At 36.0% G+C, this 24,773-nt stretch overlaps 5 protein-coding genes and 1 long non-coding RNA gene across 8 annotated transcripts; 2 read left to right on the forward strand and 4 right to left on the reverse strand.

The window, feature by feature from the left end:
* Nucleotides 1-629: 629 nt before the first annotated feature.
* LOC132253216 (uncharacterized) lies at nt 630-2,509 on the reverse strand. The gene is made up of 2 exons (XR_009465031.1): nt 2,318-2,509; nt 630-806 (listed from the first exon to the last, which is right to left on the reverse strand). It is a non-coding gene; the product is annotated as an uncharacterized LOC132253216 (long non-coding RNA).
* A 1,247-nt stretch (nt 2,510-3,756) lies between these two features.
* Nucleotides 3,757-6,868, reverse strand: LOC100267672 (G2/mitotic-specific cyclin-2). 3 transcript variants are annotated; one of them, XM_059734920.1, is made up of 10 exons: nt 6,544-6,868; nt 6,304-6,386; nt 6,037-6,166; nt 5,681-5,740; nt 5,528-5,582; nt 5,164-5,442; nt 4,907-4,996; nt 4,584-4,805; nt 4,214-4,491; nt 3,757-4,124 (listed from the first exon to the last, which is right to left on the reverse strand). In XM_059734920.1, exons 2-10 carry the CDS (start codon nt 6,362-6,364, stop codon nt 3,977-3,979), a joined length of 1,323 nt encoding a protein of 440 aa, XP_059590903.1. In that variant the 5' UTR covers nt 6,365-6,386; nt 6,544-6,868; the 3' UTR covers nt 3,757-3,976. The 3 variants fall into 3 exon arrangements, with proteins under 3 accessions (XP_059590903.1, XP_010664803.1, XP_059590904.1); XM_010666501.3 differs by having other exon boundaries at nt 6,037-6,169; nt 6,544-6,867; XM_059734921.1 differs by lacking the exon at nt 5,681-5,740 and having other exon boundaries at nt 6,037-6,169.
* A 993-nt stretch (nt 6,869-7,861) lies between these two features.
* LOC100245355 (U-box domain-containing protein 15) lies at nt 7,862-10,939 on the reverse strand. Its single transcript, XM_002280027.5, has 4 exons — nt 10,479-10,939; nt 10,200-10,316; nt 9,321-9,746; nt 7,862-9,187 (listed from the first exon to the last, which is right to left on the reverse strand). Exons 1-4 carry the CDS (start codon nt 10,830-10,832, stop codon nt 8,135-8,137), a joined length of 1,950 nt encoding a protein of 649 aa, XP_002280063.2. The 5' UTR covers nt 10,833-10,939; the 3' UTR covers nt 7,862-8,134.
* A 4,478-nt stretch (nt 10,940-15,417) lies between these two features.
* LOC100250489 (uncharacterized) lies at nt 15,418-19,771 on the forward strand. The gene is made up of 5 exons (XM_002280008.5): nt 15,418-15,539; nt 15,716-15,808; nt 17,211-17,758; nt 17,864-17,947; nt 19,428-19,771. Exons 3-5 carry the CDS (start codon nt 17,449-17,451, stop codon nt 19,526-19,528), a joined length of 495 nt encoding a protein of 164 aa, XP_002280044.2. The 5' UTR covers nt 15,418-15,539; nt 15,716-15,808; nt 17,211-17,448; the 3' UTR covers nt 19,529-19,771.
* Nucleotides 19,772-21,028: 1,257 nt separating this feature from the next.
* On the forward strand, nt 21,029-21,700 carry LOC104882576 (uncharacterized). Its single transcript, XM_010666507.3, has one exon. The coding sequence runs from the start codon at nt 21,029-21,031 to the stop codon at nt 21,428-21,430; it is 402 nt and encodes a 133-aa protein (XP_010664809.1). The 3' UTR covers nt 21,431-21,700.
* Nucleotides 21,701-21,956: 256 nt separating this feature from the next.
* On the reverse strand, nt 21,957-23,618 carry LOC100260737 (WEB family protein At1g75720). Its single transcript, XM_010666506.3, has 2 exons — nt 23,329-23,618; nt 21,957-22,657 (listed from the first exon to the last, which is right to left on the reverse strand). Exons 1-2 carry the CDS (start codon nt 23,470-23,472, stop codon nt 22,160-22,162), a joined length of 642 nt encoding a protein of 213 aa, XP_010664808.1. The 5' UTR covers nt 23,473-23,618; the 3' UTR covers nt 21,957-22,159.
* Nucleotides 23,619-24,773: the final 1,155 nt, after the last annotated feature.

The following is a 24,773-nucleotide window of genomic DNA, read 5'->3' on the forward strand; positions in this document are numbered from 1 at the left end:
AAGGAAGCCATAATTTTCTGGAGGAAAAAGGACGGTCGAGAACCGGTTTCTGAAGAAGAAAAAGGGTCAGAAAACCAGAATTCCCTGGAGGAGAAAATTTTCTGGAAACTGGTTCTGAGTTCCCTGACGAGATTGGATCTACAAAGAAGAACCAGATTGCAAAGATGAGCTTCACGTTGGGTAATATCTCTCAATCCTTTCTTTCGATCCCTCTAAAATAAATTCTTATGCAGCTTTGTAAGAAGATATTGGTGGCTTTCATGTTTGGCCTGCTAATGAATAAGGGTTCGGGATGGATTGTCCGATCCCAATTCATTTCAGTAAAAAGAAAATATGAAAAAGAGACAAGTATATGTTGCTATCATTACATATGAATGTAACATTCACAATATTATATTTTTTAAATTAAAATTTAAAATAATAAAACTTATTTTTTTAATGCAAATTATGTATTTTCTTAAACATGGAGAGAAAAACAAACAAAAAATATTGTAATTGTCACGCCCCAAGACCCACTCCAAGGGTGTGACGGTCATTTCACACCTCAAACCCGAAGGCTTAAAGTATAATCTGACCCAAACAGTCATATTGTAACTGGATGTTACCAATTACCAAATACCTGCTCAGAGTAGCGGAAACAAAATCTAAAATCCTCAAAATTCAATTTCCAAATAACTTCCAAATACCAAATGATCCAAAATAACATAACTAATAGTTAAACAAAATCCAACATAAAATCCTAAGTCAAATCCTAATGATGACCATTCCTCAGCCTAGCCATCACTCCTCACCCGAACTAAGAGTACCTGAAAAATTTTCAACAATTGGGAATGAGCTCACAGCCCAATAAGGAATATTAATGCAATTCATGGATCAAATATTTTCATTTCAAATAGGAGATATCAATTTTTTTTTTTCTCATCAAATATCAGAGTTCCAAAAATACCAATATATTCAAAATTCAACCAACCAATTTTATATCAAATTCAAACACTTTCACATCAGACTCAATCAAATCCATTCAATTTTTTTTTTTCATTACTCTGGTTATCAAATATCAAATGCCCAGTTAGGTGGGACTTTTCAAATGGGTGGCTAGCCTCAAATTGTTCTTGGTGGACGGAACCAAACACTACTAGTACTAGTAACCTCTAACCAAACCCCTAGAGGCTGGGGTCCAAATCAATTACATTCCCACCATGAAATGTAAAGGTCAACTATTATATCCCGTTGACAGGGCCGAATAGTCAACTATTATATCCCGTTGACAAGGGCCAAATAAACCAGAGTGATATTTTCGTTCAAGTATTCAAATTTACACAACATAATATCTCCATATTTTGTGTCATAAATAAAACAAAATATTCCAACATAACATTTAGTGCAAAACAATTTGATCCATGCATGGTAACAAAATATCATTTTATTTTCCACAATTCAAAATAACATATGAAATAATTTAATTTTATAAATATTACATTAACTTCCCTTACCTCAAAAGAAGTCCTTGAAAGCTTGGGAGAAGAATAATTCTGAAAAAGATATAATCTACTCTTCACCTAATATAATATAAGAGAAACAATTAATACTATTTATTTATAATTTAACTAATCTATTCCTTATTTAAATAAAACTAATAAATTCCCAATTTGTTTCTAATAACACACTACTAATTTAATTAAATTACAATTTTATTTCATTATAAAACTCTATATATATATATATATATTGCTAAATCTATTATTACTATTATCTTAATTATAAATCTAAAACTAAATATTATTATTTTAATTAATCAATTCAAAAGCCACCTAACCATCCCTCGGTACACACCAAAAAGCAAAGTTTTTTTTTTTTTTTTTGTCTAATGATGATTCATTATATATATATGCAGGCTGGCACACGCACACACTTTTTCTTTTCTTTTTTTTTAATGCTTCCAGTAGCACAGTACGCATGCCCCCATTTTTTATTTTTTATTTTTTCCTTCCTTCCTTCCTTCCAGTGCACACGCGTTCTTCCTCCTTTTTATTTTATTATTATTATTATTATTATTATTATTATTATTATTTAATTAACCCTAACCTAAAATCAAAATATTCCAAGCAATTTTTTTTTTTTCTAATAAAACTTAAGATCTTCCAAATTCCAATACTAAAATCAAAATCTTAGATTTTCACTATTTGATATTAAAACGAATTAAAAAAAAAATAATCTAACCCTAATCTAGATTTGGGGTTTTCCAAAAAAAATATATCTAATGTGTTTGAAATTAATCAATAAATCTAAAATATTAAACTAGGGGTTAGAATCTTACCTATAGAGATTTGTTCTTCAACCCTGAAATCTGACTCCAACCTTACGTTCTCTGGAATTCTGCGAACAGGAACTCTATTCAGAAAAGAAGGGAAAGAATAAAATTTCTAATTTATACCTAGGGTATTTATTCGTAAAATTACACTTTTACCCCTCTTCCACTTTATTAAATTAATTAATTAACTAATTAAATTATTAATAACAATTTCCTAAATTACCCTTAAAAGAAAATGTTTGGGCGTTACAGTAATTAAAAATATTTTGCTCATATCCTTTTAAATATTTAATTTTTCTTGCTAGAGATAGATGACCATTGTAGGTGAAAGTGGGAATGAGAGGAAGAAACCAATTTTTTAGCAATTCAATTTTTATATTTATTTTTTTAAAGATATAATTTCGATTTCATGTGTTATCCAATTTAAAAAGTAACCTATCAATACTAAGAATAAAAAAAATAAGATTAACAACTAACATTTTGTTATGACACATAGCAATACAAATAGAATAGATATTATAAAGAAATAAATATCTTGATATGTTTTAGATGACTAAATAAAATTTTCTTAAACTGTGAAACAAATAAGTTAATTACCAAAGATAAAATCACAGTTTGAAAATTTTATTTTTGCACGACTAAGATTTTTTGACATGCATGGTTTATATTTTTGCACGACTAAGGATTTCATTTATAATTTGTTATTTTAATATAAATATTTATTTTTCCATAATAATGTATAAAACAAATATTAATATAGCATTAATATTTTTGACATCTATTATATGATTTTCCATTTAATACTAAATATTAGCACCAATACTTGCCACATTTGTTTATTAATAATATGATATGAGAGATAAAAATGTGAATAGAGAACTAATATAAATTTATTATTAAATATAAATTATTTGATAATTACTAACATTGATATAATAATAATTAGATAATAAATAGATAATAAATATTAATATTAATAATTGGAATGTACATGAATTTATTTTTTTTATTTATTAACAGCATATGGGAATTTATTGTATTTTTTTTTATAAAATATGTAAAGAGCATACTTTTAATATAAATTTATTTTAAAAAATTAATTTAAAAATTAATTAAGTATTTTTTAATTTTTATTTTATATGTAAAAGGAAAGGAATTTAATTTTTTTTATTTATATATAAAATAAAAAAATTAAATAAGAAGGTTTTTTTTTCATATCTACAGTTTGATTCTTTTTTTTTTTTTTGAAAAAAAAAACAAATCCAGATGGACAAAAATTGGGTTTTTTTTTTTTTTTTTTTAAAGGGCCATCAAAATACTAAAGGCATCAAATATATTATACCTGAAAAGGCATCAAATTTATTTTAAAGATTTCTATGATTTTATTACAACATTACTTACTTTTTCTTTGCATACAGAAATTTAATTTGTAACCAGACCAAATATCATTTAGATGAAAACATGAATGAAGTTCAAAAACTTCAAAATTATTTTCATCAAACTAAAGATAGAACTTTGGAATTATTTCAGATCAGTGTTTATGTTCACAGATAGACATGGAAAACTAAAATTCTCCCAGGGGCAACTTATGTTGCTCGATTTCACCCACCCCCCCACCACAGCAGAATATAAAGTTAGCATTATCCTGTCGTTTTCTTCACTAGCTTAGCTTGGTCGCTCCTCTACAAGAAAGTGAGCCGGTTCAGATTTTGCAGTATGTCCAAACTTGGATGTGCTATATTTTCGGTGAACCCCTGTGAGTTTCCCCGTTCCAGCCTGCTGATGGAAAGAAACCATTAACCTTGAGCATTCCCTATAAACATTCCAAGAAAAACAACTCATCAGTAAAACCCCAACTGTTATCTACTGGCTTTTTTCAAAAAGGCCACAAAAATTACTCACAAGAGCTGCTCTTCTGTGTATCTAGTGTACCATTCACAAGTCCTGCTCCAATGCTTAGACCCGTTAAGAGTACATTGAGCAGTGAAGATTGCTGCAGCCGCTAACAAAGAAGGTGAAAACTTGAGCATTTCATACTCCACCAGGCATAGTTCAATTATGAAAAACGACAGAAGCTCAAGCTTCTTGTCAGATTGGGCAGCTTTCAGAAACCTTCTCATAAACACATATGGCGTGGGGACAGACATGTTAAATTGTAACGTATTGACCATTAATTTCTCCTGCAGAATCATACACCCAAATTGTAATTGTACAGAAAGAGAAACAATTCATCACCCCCACTCAACCCCATCACAGGTAATGAAAAACCCACCATGTCAAGAACTTCCTTTCTACTGTAAGCCTTGTCTGAGATCAAGATGAGATCCTCCACAATTGGAACAGTCACTTCCTCATACTTGCAGGCAAGAAGCATGGCTGTGACACCAACCAGCTGGAGCTTCTTCCTCACCACTGGTTGGAGCGCCAGAAATCTATCAATAAGATTGACAGTAAGATATAATGTCTCATCCATCAGTTCAAACTTGTAATGCACCTGTAAGCACATAAGGTGGTTAGAAACAAATAAAATAAAATTCGTGCAACAGCCTATTAAACTAATTAATTCCATGCCATGTAATGCAACGCTTCATTTACCTCAATCAGCCAATCAATAAGGATGCCTCTCATCCTGTCATTAATGTCAAATTGCTGTGACATATAATCTGGTGAGACACAGCTAGAACTCTGCACAAGGAAAAAAAAAGGAAGATATGTTATTTTTCCAGACTTTCCCATAAATCATCATCCTGTCAAATATCAATCAAAAACCCACCTACTGATCCCTAAGCATTGGACAGAGAAAATACGAATCTAAAGGTAAATAAAGCACGAAAGAGAAGATTCTGTATCACCTCTGTTTTCCTATAGTATGCATATATTTCATCAATGTACTCAACAACTGCAAGTGAATTCTTGTTATCGGAGCCGTCTATGTCCATCACAGGCTCTTTCACCAAATCTTCCATCTCGATCTCCTCCTCCATCCTATCAATTTCCTCTAGCATTGCCTCAGTGTGTTGCACAGACATTGGCACAGGTAAGTCACTGGTACCCTTGCAGTCTTCCGCATCAACAAAGACACAATCCTTTAATTCACTAGGTGCTGACTGTAGGACCAATTTCCTTGATTCCTGTTCAATAATGGGCTATCATCAATCCAGTATTCATTCCATCAAGCCAAATGCGGACAAATAAAGTGGAAGAAATAAAGGGTACCTCAGGTATAGCTGCTCGCTGCTGCTTGTTGCTAGCCATTTGTGCAGCGAACTTCCTAAACCAAAGGCAAAAATCAAACAGAAAAAGCTTGATGAGAACATGAATTTTGCCCGAATCAGAAACATGGGAGACAAGGAATGGCCAACTACCAACCTAGTAATGGGTCGATGCATCGGAATTGGTGGGTGTTTCTTATCACAGGCTGCTTCTTTTCTGAATTTAAAATGAGAAAGGAAAAGGAATGAATGGCCGTTAAAAGATTACTTGATTGCAGTGAAAGTCAAAAGAAAAGAAATTTAAATTTGAAATCGTATGAAGTTTTATCATTATTTAGGCAGGGAATAAGAAAGGGAAAACTGTCCCCTCAGGCGAACGAACATCTATTATGATTCAATTTGTGAACAAAAGGACAACAGAAAAAAAAAAATCATCAGTCTTTTGTTTTCTTTTCCTCCTATATTTGCTCAGTAACCAAACAAAAGTGAGAGATCAAGGGTCAAAGAAATTACTCAGACAAAGCCCTTTTGTTTACTGCACAAGGGTAAGGAGGAACTCCGATTATATTCCGGTCAATGCTGCTCAAAGCTCTTCGGTTGTGCCCGATCCCAGTGGTGAATTTCCCAACTCCGGCACGTAAACCTCCTTTTGATTCACAATTAAAAAAAATAAAAAATCATCTCTTAGATTGGGATTATTAGCACAAATCTCAGTAAACGAAGTTACTGATTTCTAAACACGAGACGGGGGAAAATGGATTCCCATTTGGTTCTATTTACCTTGATTATTTGCTGGTCCGATCACACCCACACCTGGGTTATTCTCATCTGTTCCGACCATTTTGACAAACTTCTGATCACAACTAAACAAGAAAACCCCAAAGAAATCAAAACCCGATCTGAAGAAAAAAAATCCCCTCAATAAAAAACACAAAAAGAAAAAAAAAATCAAATGAATCAGAAAATGAAAAAGAAACCATCAAGAACTAAACCCCACACCATAAGACAAAAAGAACTAACCCACAAAATCAAGAATCCCCAAAAGTTCCTTTTTAGATCTCAATCCTAGAAATCGAAATTCCGGCAAAACCTCCCTTTTGCCCCGTCTCCTCTCTCCGGGACTCCGATCTTCAAACGTGAAGAAGAGAGAGACTACTCTCGGAACCCCATTAAACCAAGCAACACTCTCTCTCTCCCTCACTCAATCTCTCTCTTTCTTTGTCTCTCTCTCTGGTCCTCTCTCGCGGCTCCTTTCTTTGGGTTTTGGGGTAACACAGAGAAAAGATGCCGAAAAAAGAAGAAATGAATAAGCGAAATTGGGACGACAGCAGCGGATATATGTCCGCAGATATGCCCTATGCATTTTTTTAAAACCAACGGCTAGTGAATTCCAGCCGTTGGATCTGTATATTGAAAAGTCACATTCCTCTGTGTGACCTTAACGGTTACTTCAGCACATGCTTTCAAATACTCTTTATATTTTGAGCTCCTATTTCTGTTTTTGTATTCGCCCTTTAATTAAAAGTTTGGTTTTGGATTGGTCCAGTAACTTTGCGACACGTTTTAAGAAGCCCATCTATTCAGAGAGTAGACCGTGATCTTATTGGACTTTGAGGTTCACTTCTGTGACTGCATGTTACCAAATCAAAGATTAGTTTTTCTAAATTCTCTTTTTTTACGCAGCATGGGTGGGTCCAAAATAACCTCAGTGAGAGGTCTTGGAGCTTCGTTGTAACACGTGGCACCTTTTTTCAATCTCCTGCCGTTTGAATGGCGCGTGGTCGCCACCTCCTCCTCTGATTTAAATGTGACACCCCGTAAAAGTCAATCCGCAACACCTTTAACCGTGATTTGGCGGTGGTGATGATGAATCCAACGGTTAAAAACAATTTGAAAACAAAGGAATTTTAATTTTAATTCTTACGATGGGGTGAGTGGGAGTGATGGGGTCTTCAATAATCTGAACAATCGCCGACAAATGACGAATAGAGGGCTGACATTTGGGAAGTTTTTGCAGTGAGCAGTGTCCTTGAAAATGCCGTTGGACCGAAGGAGTGCCAGTGGACCGTTGCTATTCCCACACAAGGACATCAATGTCATTTTTTATTACGGATTTTATTATGATCTATAATTTGAGTAAATATCAAAGATGGTGTGGATTCCTTTGTCTCAATCCAATGCTCTTTAACAGAATCTGAATAAAACTTTTGCGAAGTAAAGAAATATGTTTTTCTTCCTTAAGATATGGTTTAATTATGCCGTCCTCTCGCATGATTTAAATCACACAGACATGTTCTCTATCAAGAAAACAACTGTAAAGAGACGAGTGGGGAGAATGTGTCGTAAAAACTTCTTGCCAAAAGTAAGTATATTCACTGCACACATCTGCCTTAAGAAACTGATTCTTAGAAACAACAATTTGATGAAGTATAAAAGAGTTTAGCCAAAGGTACAGTAAGGGAAAGAACAAGAAAGAAAAACAAGAAGGCTGTGTTTGGACAGGGTTCATGAAGATCAGCCCAAGCACTGAAAAGGTACAGTAGACGAACACCATTGTAAGACTCCAATGCAGGATGAAGGCAAGCGAAACCACCAACCTGAAATTATAACTTCAAGGAATTTGTTCGCACCGACTCATGAGCTGTAAAAGTGAGTTAGCTTTCCTTTGGGCTCTGCTGTTTCCGCTCTTTGTAATCTCAATCAAATGCTCTAACACACCATACTGAAGTGCAGCCAAAATGAAAGAGGAATTGCTAGACCCCAGCTCAAGAAGAACCGATGTGGCGCATTCTTTGTTCTTGGTGGTCCCATCTCTGATAAACTCAACAAGAGTTTCAATGACTGAGAGCTGTCCAATCTCTTGCCGCCCGTCCGGATGTGATGCCAGGAGGAACAAGATAGAGAGGGCCTCGTCAATCATGCCCGAGTTTGGGCTCTTAATTAACTGGAGTAAAGGTGGAATAACACCAGCCTCAATGGCCCTGGTCTTATTTGCCTTGTTGAGAGAGAGGTTAAAGAGTGCTGTGGCAGCATCCCTTTTGCCTCTGATTGTCCCATGCTGCAACAAATCCACCAACGGCGGGATGCCATTAGAGAGCCCGATTGCTGCTTTAATATCATCATCTATCGACAAACTGAATAATGCCGCTGCAGAGTTCCCTTTAGCCTCAACGCTTCCTTTCCGTAGGACATCTATTATAGCTGGAATGGCTCCTTCTATAGCAATGAGTTTCTTGTTGGCCTCATCAATTGACAAGTTCAACAGAGCTGTTACAGTGTGCTCTTGAATCTTGGAATCTGGATAGGACAGGAGTTGCACTAATGGTGGGATTCCTCCACTCTGGGCAATCAGAACTCGGTTCACTGGATTCTCTTTCGAGAGCATTCGGATCTTCTTCGCTGCTTTTCTCTGCACTTCCAATTGATTAGAGGATAGGTTTTGAACCACAGACAAGACAGACTCTTTCTGCTCAGAGGAGCCCTCAGTGCTTGAAGAAGCATCCTTTTTGGGAATTTGAAAATTATTGTTCTCACACCACTGAAGGATCAGGTTTCTGAGGGCATAGTTTGGCACAAGCGAGGAGTGAACCAAAGGTTGCATTGTCTTTGGACAGGTTTTATGGTTGGAGTCCAACCACTTCTGTATGCTTTCTCTTTCATATGTCTTCAGTGGATAACAAAGACAAACATACTGTTAGTTTCCATGGCAATACATGATGACTGAAAGAAATACATTTGCTTCTTCTAAGATGTAGTTCCTAAAACTAATTTCTATGAGTTGGCAAATGTGAGATCACCTGTCCAGTTGCTACAAAAACAGGATCAGTCATTATTTCTAATGTGATTGGGCAGAGGAACTCATGAGGGATAGCCAAAGATGGGGATTTCTCAAGAGTTTTGGGCACAATGGGATCATCAAGCACATTGATCTCTTCAAGCCCTCCACTTTGTCTGAATTTATTCAGAAGTTCAATCACATGCTGGGTACTCTCTGCATTTTGTCCTCCTCTTTCTTTCACAAGTTTTCTTACAGCTATTGTTTCTGCATTCAAGTCCTCAACTGTAAGCAGTTCCAGCTTCTTTGCCAGCCTCACTATTATTGCACTATCCGCATTCCGTTCATCGTCTTTTGAGAATACCACCATCATATCCATTGCAAGTTCAATATCCTGAGTGTCTGTTCGCCTCTTGGATCGTTTGAGGTGCATGCGCACTAAATCAAGCTGAATGAATGAATGAATAAACTCAACTCACAATCTGAGTGAAAAGAACTTATCGCAGAAAGTTAAAACACTTTACTACCAATTTTCAAACCATTGCATGTTTAGTGAAAACTTTTGGCTTAAACCCGTTCTTTGCTCAGATGCAAAACCACGCCCCATTCGAGCCTCTCAGGCAATTTTTTATAAATTTTTTTTTATAAACTCACTCGCTTTGGAACTTCCATTCTTCCAGCAGTTCCAAGTCATTTTTCTCTCTCTAAACATGAGATTTCCACATCATAATATGGTGCAAAACTACAAAAATGTAAGTTAATATTTCAGTGTTATGCTAATAAAAGCAGCGCCAGATTAAAAATCGTGTCTGTGCACGGGATAATCTCAAGAGACGAGGCACAAAGAGCAAGAAAAAGGAAAAAATATATTTAAAAGAAGGGAAAGAAGAAGAGTGCACACCTCTTCTTTTACTTCCTCTGAGACTCCAAGCTCTTCATAAGGCAAATCTTCCAAAGCTTGACTTAATTTTTCATTGGCACGATGAAATCTAGCCATGACTGCTTCATTCTCAAGTGCCTGAATCAGGATACGCAGAAAAATAAGCAATAAAAATCTCAACCCCTAATAATATTTCAAAATAAACCATGTGTCCGTTTATTTCATTTTGCTATGATTTGTCGGGAACCAATCAGAGCGCTCACATATTAAAAAATGAAAATAAAAATAAAAATCCCTTACCAGATAAATCTTGCTTCCCTCACTGCAAGTTATCAAGAGTTTCTTGACACGTAGAAGCGCCTTCTTCAAATTCCAGAATGGATTTAAAGACTTCTCGGGAACTTGGCCATGGAGGTCCTTTACATCTTCTAAAAGCGGCAACAATAACTTCAACCGCCTTACTAGGTTTTGGCACTCCTTCTTCTGCGTCCTCCTATAATCTCCAATGGCTACAATGGACCCAATCACGACCATCAGTTCTTGAACCTCACAGGTGCACCCTTGAGTGTTGGACGCATTGGGAGCAGTCTCCTCCTCCCCAGTCTCCACCACTTGTCCTCCTCCGCCTTCTTCGACCTCGCCATCCATCACCATTTGCAAACCGAACACACCCCTGTAATAGTAAGGATTTTAGAGTAATGGGAATCTGGCCATGCAAGAAAATTAGGTCTTCTTCCAAAAGGGAATGGAGATTTGCCAGAGGGACGAGTGAGAAGAAACGTGAAGACAAAGAAACCCTGGCCCTAATTTCCATGGGATTCAGGTGGCGCCTGTTTCTTGATGGGGCGTGGAGCCTTTCGCGGGTTTTCAAACGTAGGACTTATGGTCATTATCCATTTTGAAAGTTCGTTATTTTCAAACCTACTTCCACACCGTTTGTTCGATGCGATTCCCCTGCCTCTCCGTCGTTCACCCTTCTTCTACTTCTTCTTCTTTTTTCCTTATTTTTTCCTTTATCCTCTTAAATTATTTTGCCATTATTTTAAGAATAATAATGCTATAAATAACAAGCTTATATGTTATCTATCAATTCAATAAATTTAAAATTTATAAAAAATAATTGAATAAATTATTAGAAGCTATGTGTTTTGAACTTACATATTTTCTAAACTCAAAGACAATACTTGGACAATTTAAGCCTTTTGATCTTATTAAGTCACAATTCAAGCTACTTAATCTTGCTAAGTTCGTCTTGCGATTTAACAATTATAATGCTTAACGAATACAACATTTAACTAAGAAAGAAGCTTTGTATTGTATAAAAATACTTTATAATGCTAGGAATCTTTCAATTTGCTTAATGTCTTGGTCAAATGAGGTCACCTTCTATTTATAGGTACTCAAAGAACTCTTTGGACCCATAAAGGTTCTTACATTTTTAAAGTTCACTAAAACTTCTATATAAATCATATATATGTATATGTATAAGATGATTCTAAAACTTTTTAAAACACTTTACTTTTTTACTCGTTTTCCATTTCTTAGGTCCATGTAAGTGTTTCTAGCCTTTCTCACAATCTTTCATACTTTTCTACTAGTAGCTAAGTGTAGATTACTTCAAGAAGATTCATAAGCTTCATGCTCTCCTATGTAAGCTTAAGAAAAGGTTATTTGAGTAGGTTGTGACTTACTGTTGATATTAATCATCAAAAATATTTTCTTGAAATTGACTGTTTAAGAATTTAAAAATTCTTTTAGGCCATGCTATCTTTCCTTATTTTATTTTATAATATTATTAGTTAGAAGAAACTTTGTTAAACCAAATAATAATAAGTAATTTGAGATATTATAAAAGAAGGACAATCAATTTGAATTTTTGAAAAATGATAAAATCATGCCTTTTTTTATATATATATATTCTTACGAAAAATCAGATCAATTAAATGACATCATATTTGTACATTGAAGTTTAATTATTTTATACCAAGTTGGATTTAATTGCTTTATATTTTTATTCTATTTTTAATTTTTTTTAATACTTTGATTTCATAGTCTATGTAAACAACTTAAAATTTATTACATACTTTTAGCAAATAAAAATTTTGGTAAATACCAAATCTTAAGTTGATGTAATTATATTTGTATTTATCCTATCTACTTAGTCCACACTTGATTTTACTATTCCTTTTATATCTCTATTTTTAGCATTGAGTTTATAAAATTATTCTCCATTTTTAAAATTTAAAATGATTATTCAATTAATATACTTTTTCTTTTTTTACAAATCACCCATCCATGAACATTGTCAAGTTGTTCTCACTTACAAATAATAAAGGTTATTGAATTAACTTAGAATATGTTTGGCTTTACATAACAAATTTTAAAAATCATATTTGGTAATCAATTTTTATTAGTTATGGGAGTGGCATTGAACCACGCCAAATCAGCTTTTCAATATGTTCAATTAGAGCCAAACCCAACCCAATGTCATGTTGAGAATTCCTAAACCATGGTAAGGCTATCAACATGGCCAAATAAATAAAACAATTCCTAATCGTCCCTATCAACATGTGTGTGTGAGACCCCCTCTGCAAGGCTATCTTGTAGTCCTTTGCTCTCTCATGACTATTTAGGTGGACAAGCCATTTGGGTGACCATTTTTAGTTTTATGGCCCAATGGCTCTAAGGCCAAGTGACTGATCTATCTTAAAGTAGGTCAGACGAACAAATTTTACGCGGATACAGCAAGATTGACACCTTACTGTACTTCATGCATTTATTCACTTATTAATGCATAGATTGCGTGTCAGACACACTCCATATTAAATCCAATTGTAACTGAAAAACATACCATTCTTATCAGCTCATCAAGACAAGACAATCGTTATGCATTGATAATCAATGTTATAACATCAAGCAATCAAGCACAATTAAAGTACTATTAAGACACTTGAAAAGACGTTACATTGTAATAAGTATAAAAAACCATGCAGACTCCATAAATGTGATGCACTTTCTTTTTGACAAATTCCCTTACTTAAGCCACTTATTGACTTTAGTATCGAAGGGGTGTGTCCAGACAAACCATTTGAACAACCTTTTATGTAGATACTGTAGCCGTCTGCATCTCAAGCGAGCTAGACAGAACCATTGATCATGCCATTCATCCGGTTCTTGGAAGCTAGACAAAACCATTCATTTGGACCATGCAACAATAGTGTGGTTCCACAATCTCCTTGGAGGATCCATTTCTTCCTTCTCAAAATTATGCACTACCTCCATTGCCACGATATAGATCCCATTTCTAGAAAGAAGAGATTGGAATTCTTTCTTCAATGTTCACATGATAGAAGAAGAAGGTATATATACGAGAATATGGTAAATGGTTTAGCATAGCTTTGGTTCATGTAAAAGGCTATGGTGATTTACAATCATGATCACTTTATGTGGGGTCTACCCACAAGCTTAGATTTATTATGCTTGCTGCATTAGAAGAAGTTGTCCAGCATTGAAGAAACATTTACTAGAGAGCCTAGAAGTACGCCAATTTAAAGGACTTGGCGACCCCTCTTTCAAAAGTGGTTGCCCCTGCTAACTTTGGTGGAAGAATGACTAATGGAGCTATGTCAAGGGTAAAAGGAAAGTGACAAAGGGTGGGACGAAACTCTAATTCTTTGAGGAAGAAAAGACAATAGTTAGGGTTCTGAATACAATATTAACAAAGTTGATGGAATCATACTCTTTTAATCTTCAAAGAATCATCGAAGTTGTTGGATTTTGAGTGGCTGCCCTATCCTTAACGAGACACTTTTAAGAGGGACCCTATGAAATATATTTTTATGTTTTTAAATATTATATTATACATAATATATTATTTTTAAATTTTATAAATATAAAATTATGTATAATATAATAAAATCAAGGAAAGGATAAGATTTCCGACCTGATTCCGGTTTTTAAAATTTTCTCTATTATTGATTTTGAATTTGATTTGTTATTCCTTATCCTTGTCCCATTAGTTTATTTTTACCAACCCTAATTTTGTTAGTGAAACAAAATCTTCCAGGATGTTCCGCATATGCAAAGTTAATGGAATTACTACTTTGACTAAAGTTTTAGGCATTTGCAATCAAGTCAGACCTCACACGTATCCACTTGGTCAAACCCATAATAGACATCCCCACAACTTCTTGAAAGCATGGACATCAATTGAAGAAAGAATGTAAGCATTCTCTTTCTTTATCTTCTTAAGAATGTACAAGAATGATCGATAACATAATTATATTAGGGTGAATTTGAGAGGGTTGAATGTTGAAAAAGTGTAAGCCACGTAAAATTCAAAAAACAAAGCCCTTCTTAGACGGACGCAACCACTCATGACAGCCACTATGGCCGCACGATAGGAAAACTGGAGTTCTCTCTCTTATAGCTGCCATGTGTAGAAGCAAGCCTCGTATGAGGAGTGTAGGTACAACAGTGGATGAAATTGGCAAATCTTAGTGTGCCACTAAGTTGGTGTGAAGGCAAAGTTAGTTGGATCCGTCTCCTCTTTATCCCTTCAAATTAGGGGAACGTGGCAAGTTGCAGATGGGAATGCTTTTGATGGTTTATAACAGTTCAAAGAAAGGACATCAATCAAACATGTGTAATATTTCTAAAAATTTGAAAATTTATTTTTATTTATATTTTTTTTAATAAATAAATAAAAATAAAAATAAAATAACCAAGCATTGCAATTAAATTAGAAGATTGGCACTTCATGTTTAATTTCAACCTTTGGTTTGAACCCACAACAAATCCAAGAAAAATAAATGTGAAAAAACATATGAAAATATCTATTAAATTTTATTTTCTTTTTGTTTTTCCAACATTTTCCTTTAATTTTTCTAGTAACCAAACAATGGGTTGAATGATTGAGAAGGAATGAATAATTCAAAGCAGACAATTGAAAATTTTGAACCCCACTCACTAATGTAGTCCGCGCCAGTATGTTTTTTTGGATCATTGGAGTCTGGACCAACATCGATTGAGTGGACCGTCAAAAATTTACGAAGTTGACCCATTTTCTCTTCTGAATCGAGAGACTTTTCTTCATCATGTGGGCCACTGGTCAGTTCGAAAGCGGTCTTTGGTGTAACATAAGATCTTGCCACGTGGAAAAGGTGGCCCATTGCAATGCTGATGTGGCGAAATCAGGGTGGAGTGCTGGACTTGCAGACTTGCCGTATCGTAGGTAGTGATCCCGCTATGTGTGCAAGTGCAAAAAAAGGCGTGGGATGTGGTGTTGGAGCCAAAGCCTTCCCCTTTTGAAAACCTCTTCTTTCTCTCTCTTCATCCTCTCCAAATTTACTCAGCGGAACGGTGATTTTCTCTCTCTATCTGTATGAGTTGTGATTCTGCTGTGTTTGGTTCTGTTGTGCTTGATTTTTCCGTTTGGTGGCCGAGAAAACTGAGAGAGAGGGGAAAGAAGGAAAAATAACTTGAAGTTTTACAGTTTCTGCTGTTTTATTTATTATTATTTTTAATTTTTTTTTCAGTAAATCGAACAGTTCGATTTTACTGAGCAACCATGTGTTAGCAGAGTTCATTGCCCCATTTTCTCGTGAACTGAAGCTGAAACAACGGCAAAAGTAAGTTTCCAATTTCTTCTCTTTTCCTTGAATTTCTCGGCGGCCAAACGGGAAAGCAACCGGTTTCAGGTGAATTGATGGGGGTTTTACTTTTCCACTTCTAGCTTGTGAATGGCTTATATTGGTAAACTTGGATAATTTTTTATATGGGTATGTAGGAGTCGCTGGGATTCGATCCCTTCGAGCTATGGTCGAGTGTTATTAAAGTTCGGATTTTTATGGGCATTTCTCATTTAGCTTATCTAAATGCTGTGAAAGTGACCTGCTTTGGGTACTCTCCAATTTGATAAATTTGATTGACATGTGAACCTAAATTAATGGCAGATTCTTATTATTGAGCGCTTCAGATATTTGTATTAATTTTATTTAGGAATCTTCCTTCTTTGGTATGTAAACGTGTCTGATAATTTTTGGAATGCATTAATAGGCTGTGTTTTGTATTGCTTCTTATTTGAAATGAGTCCTTGTTCTTGCGCATGTAATAGGATACCGGGACCTTCGTTAAGAATTCAAGAAATGACATCACTTCATTTGCTTTGATCATTTTGCTCGAGGACTGGGCCTTACTGAACATTAGCATGTCTGGTTTAGGTATATTGCTTTTTAAGTTTACCAGCATAGCTTGAGAACTAGTAATGGACCCTTAGCTGACATCTGCACATCTCATTTAAGTATCCCCTTTTAGTTTACTGACATAGCTTGAGTTTGTGGGGAATTGGCAAGGGGCTGTCAGGATGCCTAGAGTTGATATTATGCACATGAACGAGACTTTCTTAATGGTATAACCGATAAAGCATTAGTGAGCAACGGCACATTTTGTTTAGGTATCTGTTTTAGTTGATGGGCATGGGCCTAGCTCAAGCAGTAGTTAATGTTCTTTATTGTTTATATGGTAGGTTTCATTATTTAATTGACAAGTTTCTTTATTTCTTGGAATGGAGCTCGCCTTTAATTTTCACCCTTGCATAAGGAATAGATTACTTAAAAAATCTTTATCTATGGATCATGTATTAGTTTTGTGTTTAGCATGAAAAAAATGGTTATATGGGTGTTGGTGATTAGCATCAAGAAATTTGGCAGGCATCTGATTGTGAATCTTTGTCCCATATGGACCATTAATGTATTCTAAGTGAATTGCTTTACAAAAATTGCTTGATTATGAGGGTGGTTTTGTTGATTTTGTCTTTCATCTTGTACTTAATATCTCCAGGCTAGTCCTTTGGCATTAGCTCTGAGTTGAATTAGTTCTGCTGGTTCCAAGAATGATCAACTCTAAACTTAATAGCAACAGGCTGGGGGACAATGGGAGTGGCTTGCCTACTTACCATAAACAGCCACCTCTAGCAATAAAAAAGATACCATTGAGAGATGTACAGAATGATAACAGGAGTTTGTTACACAGCCATACTGAATCGGAGGGAGGTTCCATTGCAGATGCTATTAAGACATCGGGAACGAAAAGGCTTACACCTGACTGCCCTCAGAGTCCCCCTTGCCATCAGTTCTTCAGCAGTAATGGTGCGAATGACCATCTTGTGTATGCGCGTAGAAGATTTGAGTCAGAACTAGGAAAGAGAAGAATTCTGGACCTGCCCAACAAAAATGCTGATAATCTTCATTCAACACAGTTTTGCCAGAATATGCAGCAAATACCCCAACAGCAAACTCAGATGAAGGATCGTAATGCATATTGTGCTCCAGCTTTTGCACCAATTCCTTTGGCCTCTCTAGTGACCTTTGCGTTTGGTGAGCCATCAGTTCCCCTTTCTATGGGGAAGCCTAGTAATGAGTTGCTAGATGTCGAATCCAATTACCTAAAGGTTACTTCTGAGGTTCCTCATTCAGTTCATTCAAAGGAAACTGATGATCAGCAGAGGAAAGAACGGTTTCTCCGCCTGCAAAAAGTCTTGAAACAGTGTGATGAATTTGACCAAAATGACTACATCCAAAGTAAGTCATTGGATTCCAATGGAGCCCCTTATAAAATTCTGTTATGTGCTGCTCTCTTTAATTTTTACAGTCCTGAACCTGCTCTTTGTTTATGTGTTTTGTTAGTGCTGCGAAGCTTTTCCCCAAGTGAGCTTAGCAGACATGCCATTGAGTTAGAGAAAAGAGCAATCCAGCTTACGGTTGAAGAAGGTAATAGTATTTTGGCACCTGCATTTCTTGCCTTATTCTTTGATCACATCTAGTATAATTTTTAGGTTTAGAATTCTTCTAACAGGGGAAATTTCCAAATGCCCTCAGTAATTTAGTAGAAATGAAATCTTAAACATAATTTGTCATTACAGAACTATAGCTTTACCAAGTTAAGATGCTCTATATGCTACTTGTATAACATGGACAGGACTCAGGCTTTTATCATTATGAAAATAGCAAGCCAAAAAACTGCTTCATTGGGTAATCATTTGGCATACCACAGGATTAACATCTGGGTATGGCAATACATAATTGGCATTCATTTTTGTTTGATAGAGTAGAGTCAGTAGACATGGTGAAATTTACAAGCCAAAAAAATTGCTTTATTAGGCAATCCCACAGGTTTAAAGAGAATCTTCTTCCATCTAGAGGAGATACTCGTTTATTCAGTATCATGAGTAGGACTCCGACCATAACATAGTCGACAGATCCAAGATGTGCTCTTAAGTGTATGGCTAACCCAATAACGAAAGTTTCGCATACTGATATCTGATTGGCATTTACTTTTAATTGATGGAGTAAACATGTTGGTGCACACGCACAAGCTACTTGTAAAACTGCTTGACTGATCTAAATATTCGACCTAGATATTTTACTTCTCTTTTTTTTTTTGATCTTTTTCTTTGTTGTGTTATTAATATTTATCTGGGTCCAATGAATGCATGGTTGTTCTATCATGAGTTTCCACATTGTTAAGTGAAAGTTTAGACAAGCACATGAAATGGATCTCAAGGCTGTCCAAGATATAATGCTTAGCATTAGGCTTGTATGTAAAGAAATCCATAAAACCAAATTTGCTGCAATTAAAGAGCAAGAAAGGCTTTTGTATTGGAGAAACTTCTGTAACAGATATCTATTTCTTTGTTTCCAAACCACTTGTTTTTCTGTGTCATTAAAATAAGGATTTTTTAGGATTTTTATAAATGATGGCCTCATTTCTGTAAAGATCATTATGGCAATATCTCCATAAAAACAGTCCTCTTGATGATTCAATTCACATAAGAAAAATATAAGTTTTCTTATATTTTCTCACTGGGTTATGTTGCCCCAGGATGGAACATGGCACAGAGAGGTCAAAACAATCAAAGCATTACCGCTCGAAATGAATTGTAGTCCTTTCATCTTGAAATGGAAATATTTCTTTCACAAAAATTCTACAAAATAACCGTGCTTGCAAGCTTGCCAATGCTACTTCTATTCAGTACCCTTTTACTAACGACTTTTCTGCCCCCTCCTGAATCCTTTAATCTAGCTCTTAAGATAGCCTATTGTACCATTATTTTTTCTGAATCATTAATCTTCCTTCTTTCCCAGTTGGGGAAGTTCTGTTTTTGCATTAACCAATGCTGGTGATAGATAGCAGTATGGAAGTTAGGGGCCAATCTGATAGAATGAGCTCATTGGTTATCCTCTATTGCAGGCAAAGAAATCCAACGGATGAAGGAGCTGAATATCTTGGGGAAATCTGTACCAAAAAATAATCCATCACCAATAACTCAACAAGTCCCGGCCAAGAAGTAAACAAGCAGTAAAGAATCTCGGATAGATATAGTCTGTTTATTGTGTTGATCAGCCCAATGGGTTCGCTTCATCCGCTTCAGAAAAGAGTTTTAACCTTTATATTGTACTCTTTTGACTCCTTTTTTTCTGCATAATGAGCCATTTTTGTAGTTTGGCTAGTGTTTCTGTGATTGAGCCGTTGAGAATGTAGTTTCTGAAAACACAATAATGGGACGTTTCTTGAATAAATCCGAAGTTATTTTATGAACCCAGTTTGGGTTTGTGAGTGGGGTTTCTGGGCAATGCACTATCGCATCGAGGTTATTTGTGGCATCCTAAGTGTTGATGGTTTCTATTTTCAATTTGGGTTACAAACTTACAACTTATGTAGTATCATTATCATCATCATCGGACCAATTGGACAGCGCAGGTGTTATAGAAGAAGCTGTCATGAGACTTGACGTTGTCTGATGAAAAATTGATGAGGCCGGTGGAAGCCACATCATTGCACCACTTCTTTAGTTTTGGGAAAACAAAAGTACAAAGCATGATTATAACATGTCTTCCTAAAATCATTATCTCAACCCCTTAATCGAAGTCTTCTCGTTTTCATCTTCTCCTGTTAATTTCTTTTCAATTCAGGGCTCCCTTCCCCTGATCCACCTCAACTGATGGCACACATCTGGCAGCCAATAGAATTCTGCCACATGAGAATATTGATCTCCTCTTTTCTACATGTACATTTGATTCATGCCAGTAACTTATTACATCTACATACTAGATTCCTAGTATTAAGAAACTGAACAAAAGCTGCTTGATTATCAGACAATTTGGAAAGATTTAAAATAAAAAGGGGTTTGGGAATATAATTTTTGTGGTCAGACACATCAGAGAGACCCCACAGGATGTTCAAGTGGTCATTGGCAAGAGATCCATTAAAGGTCCATTATGGGACAAAGGAGGTCAGTCATCATTCTCTCCTTGCTTTTAAACTTGGGAAGTCAATTATGGCTTGGATTATCAACCTATGAGCCCCCAACTAATACGAGCCATATGATGAAAAAGATGATTCATTTTCTCAATTGCCTTTCCAATTTTCTTCACCATAATCTCATAATGCCACATAAATGATAAAACCTCTTTCGAAAAATGAAAAAAAAAAAAAAAAACATTCATGCACTTGGCTTGAAAAAGGCATTTGAATATTTGACTCAATCAAGTCATGGGCGAATGGGTCCAGTGGATTTGGGCAGAGTTGAAAGCAGGCCAGTGGTTGAAGCTTTCTAACACTGCTTTTACTAGAAGATAATCAAAGTCAGTCTAATAAACAAAGAGCTTGGTGTCTGGTGAGGACAAGGAAAGCCCATATAAATGATTTGGTCACATGGGGGTTAGCCTAGGCAGCACCCTTTTTAATTTTCTCTTAATGAATATGCTGTTTGAGTCATCCCAAATAGAATAAACCCCAAGCTTGGAAAACCTAGCTCACACTTTTTATATCCTCATTACCAAACGACACACATGATAGCATTACACTTCCCGGTGGTGGTGGTGGTGGTGGAGAGAATGTACAGGCCTCAAAGAGAGAGCTTTGCCATACAAGTAAGAGCTGAAGCCCTTGAACTCCCTCAACCTAATCCCAACCCTTCTAGCCTTAACTTCTCTGCCATGAAGCTCTTCCACCGCTTCCGCAAGATTCTCATGCGCTTCTTTTTCTCCTTTCCCTCCCGTGCTGCCTCATCAGCAACAACGTCATCAGCCCTTTCGCGACAGAAGGCCTACGATAAACCCGACCCTCCAAAGACTTCATGCAGCTCTTATTACTCATCCAACTCCCATTACACCGAGGCCATTGCTGACTGCATTGAGTTCTTCAATAAGGAGGGCATTTTGGATGGCCGCAAATCTGATGTTGTGGTCTGATCGATGATCAATTGATCATCATCATCATCATCATCATAATCATCATACTGCTCTTTCTACACGTACGGTTTCATGGGTGTTGTGATTCAGTTTACTTGTTTTGCTTTTGGTTCCAAGCTTTTTATGTACACATTTGGGGGTTTTAGGTGTTTGATTTGTTAGCTTCTTCCTCTCTTAAGTTTGTGGGCTCTGTTCACATGCAGTACAAATACATGTTTTGTGCTTACAGCCATTGAGGTGTAAAAATGGAAAATAATTATCTTCATATGAGGGGGAGTGCTTTTGCGGTTTTGCCTATTTTCTACCTTGGGCCTATTGGGTCAATAGCTCCTTCTGGAAGCTGGCCCAAAGTGGAACCCATGGGCCGTAGGTTTCTCTGGCAGTTGCAGTATATGCTTTCCCCTACACCAAGGGGGTATCATATCCTGTGAGGAACATGTGCACAAGCGTGTCTTTAACAAGACTACTTGTTTTTCAAGAAACCATGATTTCATCAGAAGCAAGCAAGAGACCAATCCCCACTTAGTTAGCAGCAAGTCCATCTACAGTGAAATGGAATTTTTTTTATTTTTCATTATGGTTTCTATCATATTTTCTTAGATGCCTCCTCAATGGAAACAACATTGGCCAACTATGGCTAGAGTAGTAACGAGTTCAAAGGGAAATTTTGGGGGAAAAAAGAAAGGTAAAACGGTTGGGTGGTGATTATTGGGATGAATGAGGTAAGACTTATGGAGTGGCTGGTGAGCCGACTTGAGGGCTTCCTCTTCTCTTAGAGAAAAGGCCTCCTATGAGAGGGATGAGCGGCTTTTTTTTCTTCTTTTTAAGAGAAGGGTGTCTCTCTAGTACTGCCCTGCCTTGTGGTACAACGAATTGAGGTACTGATGGTGGATTTGCGAAGGTTACGTATCTCTTCTTTTGAAACTCAGTACTTGTTTCTTCTTCGCTAGTCCTGTTTTGTGTTTTCACCTCAACCACCTTTGCTGAATCTTCAACAAACTTGACATCCTCAATTTCTGACTCCATCACTAGCCGTTTCTCGGACTCTCGCTCCTTCAATTGTTCCAGCTCTAGCTTTGTCCGTTCAAGCTCTTCCTTGAGAGAAGAGAGGCAATTCGCCATCAGCGTGCCTTCTTCTTTTGCTTTTTCGAGGCTATACTTTGTCTCTTCTAGCTCCGCCACCACTGTTCCAAGCTTGGACTGGCTTTCGCTATGTCCGTCGTGCATCTGCACATTAATCAAACAAACAAATCATTTCTTAGCCATCAAACACCATACAATAAAACTTGGATTATGAAATTCCTATATCAAAATAAGCGAGAATATGGACTGTTACGGATGGATTAATTATGTGTTTATTTATTATACGTGGGGTATGAACAATGGATGGTTGCTTGTGACCCCTCCCAATGTCACAGGGTTTGGCATCTCTTCACCGAAAGCCAAAGAGATTGATTCCCATTTTCCCAATAAAGTTGAGTTAAATAATTGCTTGTAAGTACTAAAAACTATTTGTTTATTTGTTTATATACCTTTACCCCGTCAGACACATGACCACCACAGACAGCCACTGTGGCAGCATTTTCAGGGTCGACCCACATACTGTAAGTAAACTTGCACTCTCTCTGAAGCAAACATTATTTTTCACGGTATTCTTTTGGACCTTATGCACCCATAACTAATTACTCAGAAGAATTAACAAATTTAATGGCGAATGATTTTAATCTTGAAAGCGTCGACACTACTTGACGATTTTTCTTGAAAATGAGAACAAACTTTCATGTGATAACAAATGAATGAGAGGAATGTAGCAATTAATCCCAGAATGGCCGATGTGTAGTCAAAGCTATCGTATATGAAATAAGCAGAGAATGAACTAGGGAGTAAAAGGTGATCACCTCTTTGATTTTATTAGAGGCATAAACCTCCCCAGCTAGAACTCTCTCCCCGAACAATACTACGGCCTCCTTCACCGATCGGAATGGCGCCCTCGTGTCGATCTCCGCCCTTCTGATCATCACCACTCCATCTTCGCCCTCCATGCTCTACCTACTTACGCACTTTCCAAGGAAAGAGAAGGGGAGAAATTCTGGGAATAAGATGGCAAAACCAACAAGAAGGTTGTCCTTAGTTTTAAATTTCAGAGAAGGGATAAAGAGGGGTGGTTACAAGTAGGAGTGATTTGGTGCGGGCGATGTTGTATACTTATATATATAAGAAAAATGAAAAATAATTGGGGTGGAGCTTCGTTACTTCGCGTTCACTTCACTAGAATTCTGTTATGTTTGAAGGTGAAGCCGGTGAGGATATCTGCATACATGGTCCCTTATTGTTTATTTATATGGCCATAGAGTGGGACGCTTCACCTATATGTATATAACTGAGCCTCTCATATGCCATAACCTCTTTCTGCATGTGGGTTCCATCTAAGCATGATAACTTTGCTCCACAGGTCCAACTGAGTTACCTTTGAGGCATGACTTAATATTCCTCCAAAAGTATTTGATGGGTTTGCTATAGAAATGCCCAAAACAAAAATTTTAGGTACCCACATCCAATTGAAGTTGATCTACTCGATTTCTTTTCATGCTTTATGTTATTTATATCTGTTTTACAGGACAAACCATATGCTCATTAAAAACTACTTGGAGTACGGGTGAAGGAGCTTGAGCTCATTCATACTCTATGGCAGTCAAGTGACTTGCCCATAACCCTAGCACAACCTTCAGATTAGTAATTCCATACAACTTGGTATTGGCCTATAGTTACTGTTTACAACTATATATAATTAAGGTTTTCCTATGGTCATTTTATTAAATTGTAAAGCTTGAATCAATTTTATTACGTTTTACTTTAGATGTCGAGGATCGATCGGCCTGGTTAGCTCGAAAGGGTTGAAGGAGCAACGATCTTTAGAAATTCTTTTTAAGTGATGATTAGTAGGTTTGTTCCTATTATATATTTTAACTTTTTTATGTTATAGGGTTTTGATATATATATTTTTTTAAGAGTGCGATCATAATTGAGAGATTTTTTTAGAGTTTCCCCATCATACTTCTTTTTATTCCTTTTTATGAGTGGATTCTTAAGTGTTGCTATACTTTATGTACATATGGACGACGTTACATTATAGTTTTTACCTGATGACTTATCTCATTCTCAATGAATTCCATAAATTTTTTTAGATTTCTCGTTCAAAAATAGAAACAACAACAATAAAATCATACATTTGGATTAGATTTACTAAAAAGTTTTCAAAATTCAACGTCTTAAAATAAAGTTGAAATAAAATCACTATCACTAATTCTAATGAAAATTTTAAAATATAATTCATACTCATCTA

Source organism: Vitis vinifera, chromosome 18 (assembly GCF_030704535.1).
Source record: "Vitis vinifera cultivar Pinot Noir 40024 chromosome 18, ASM3070453v1".
NCBI lineage: Eukaryota > Viridiplantae > Streptophyta > Magnoliopsida > Vitales > Vitaceae > Vitis > Vitis vinifera.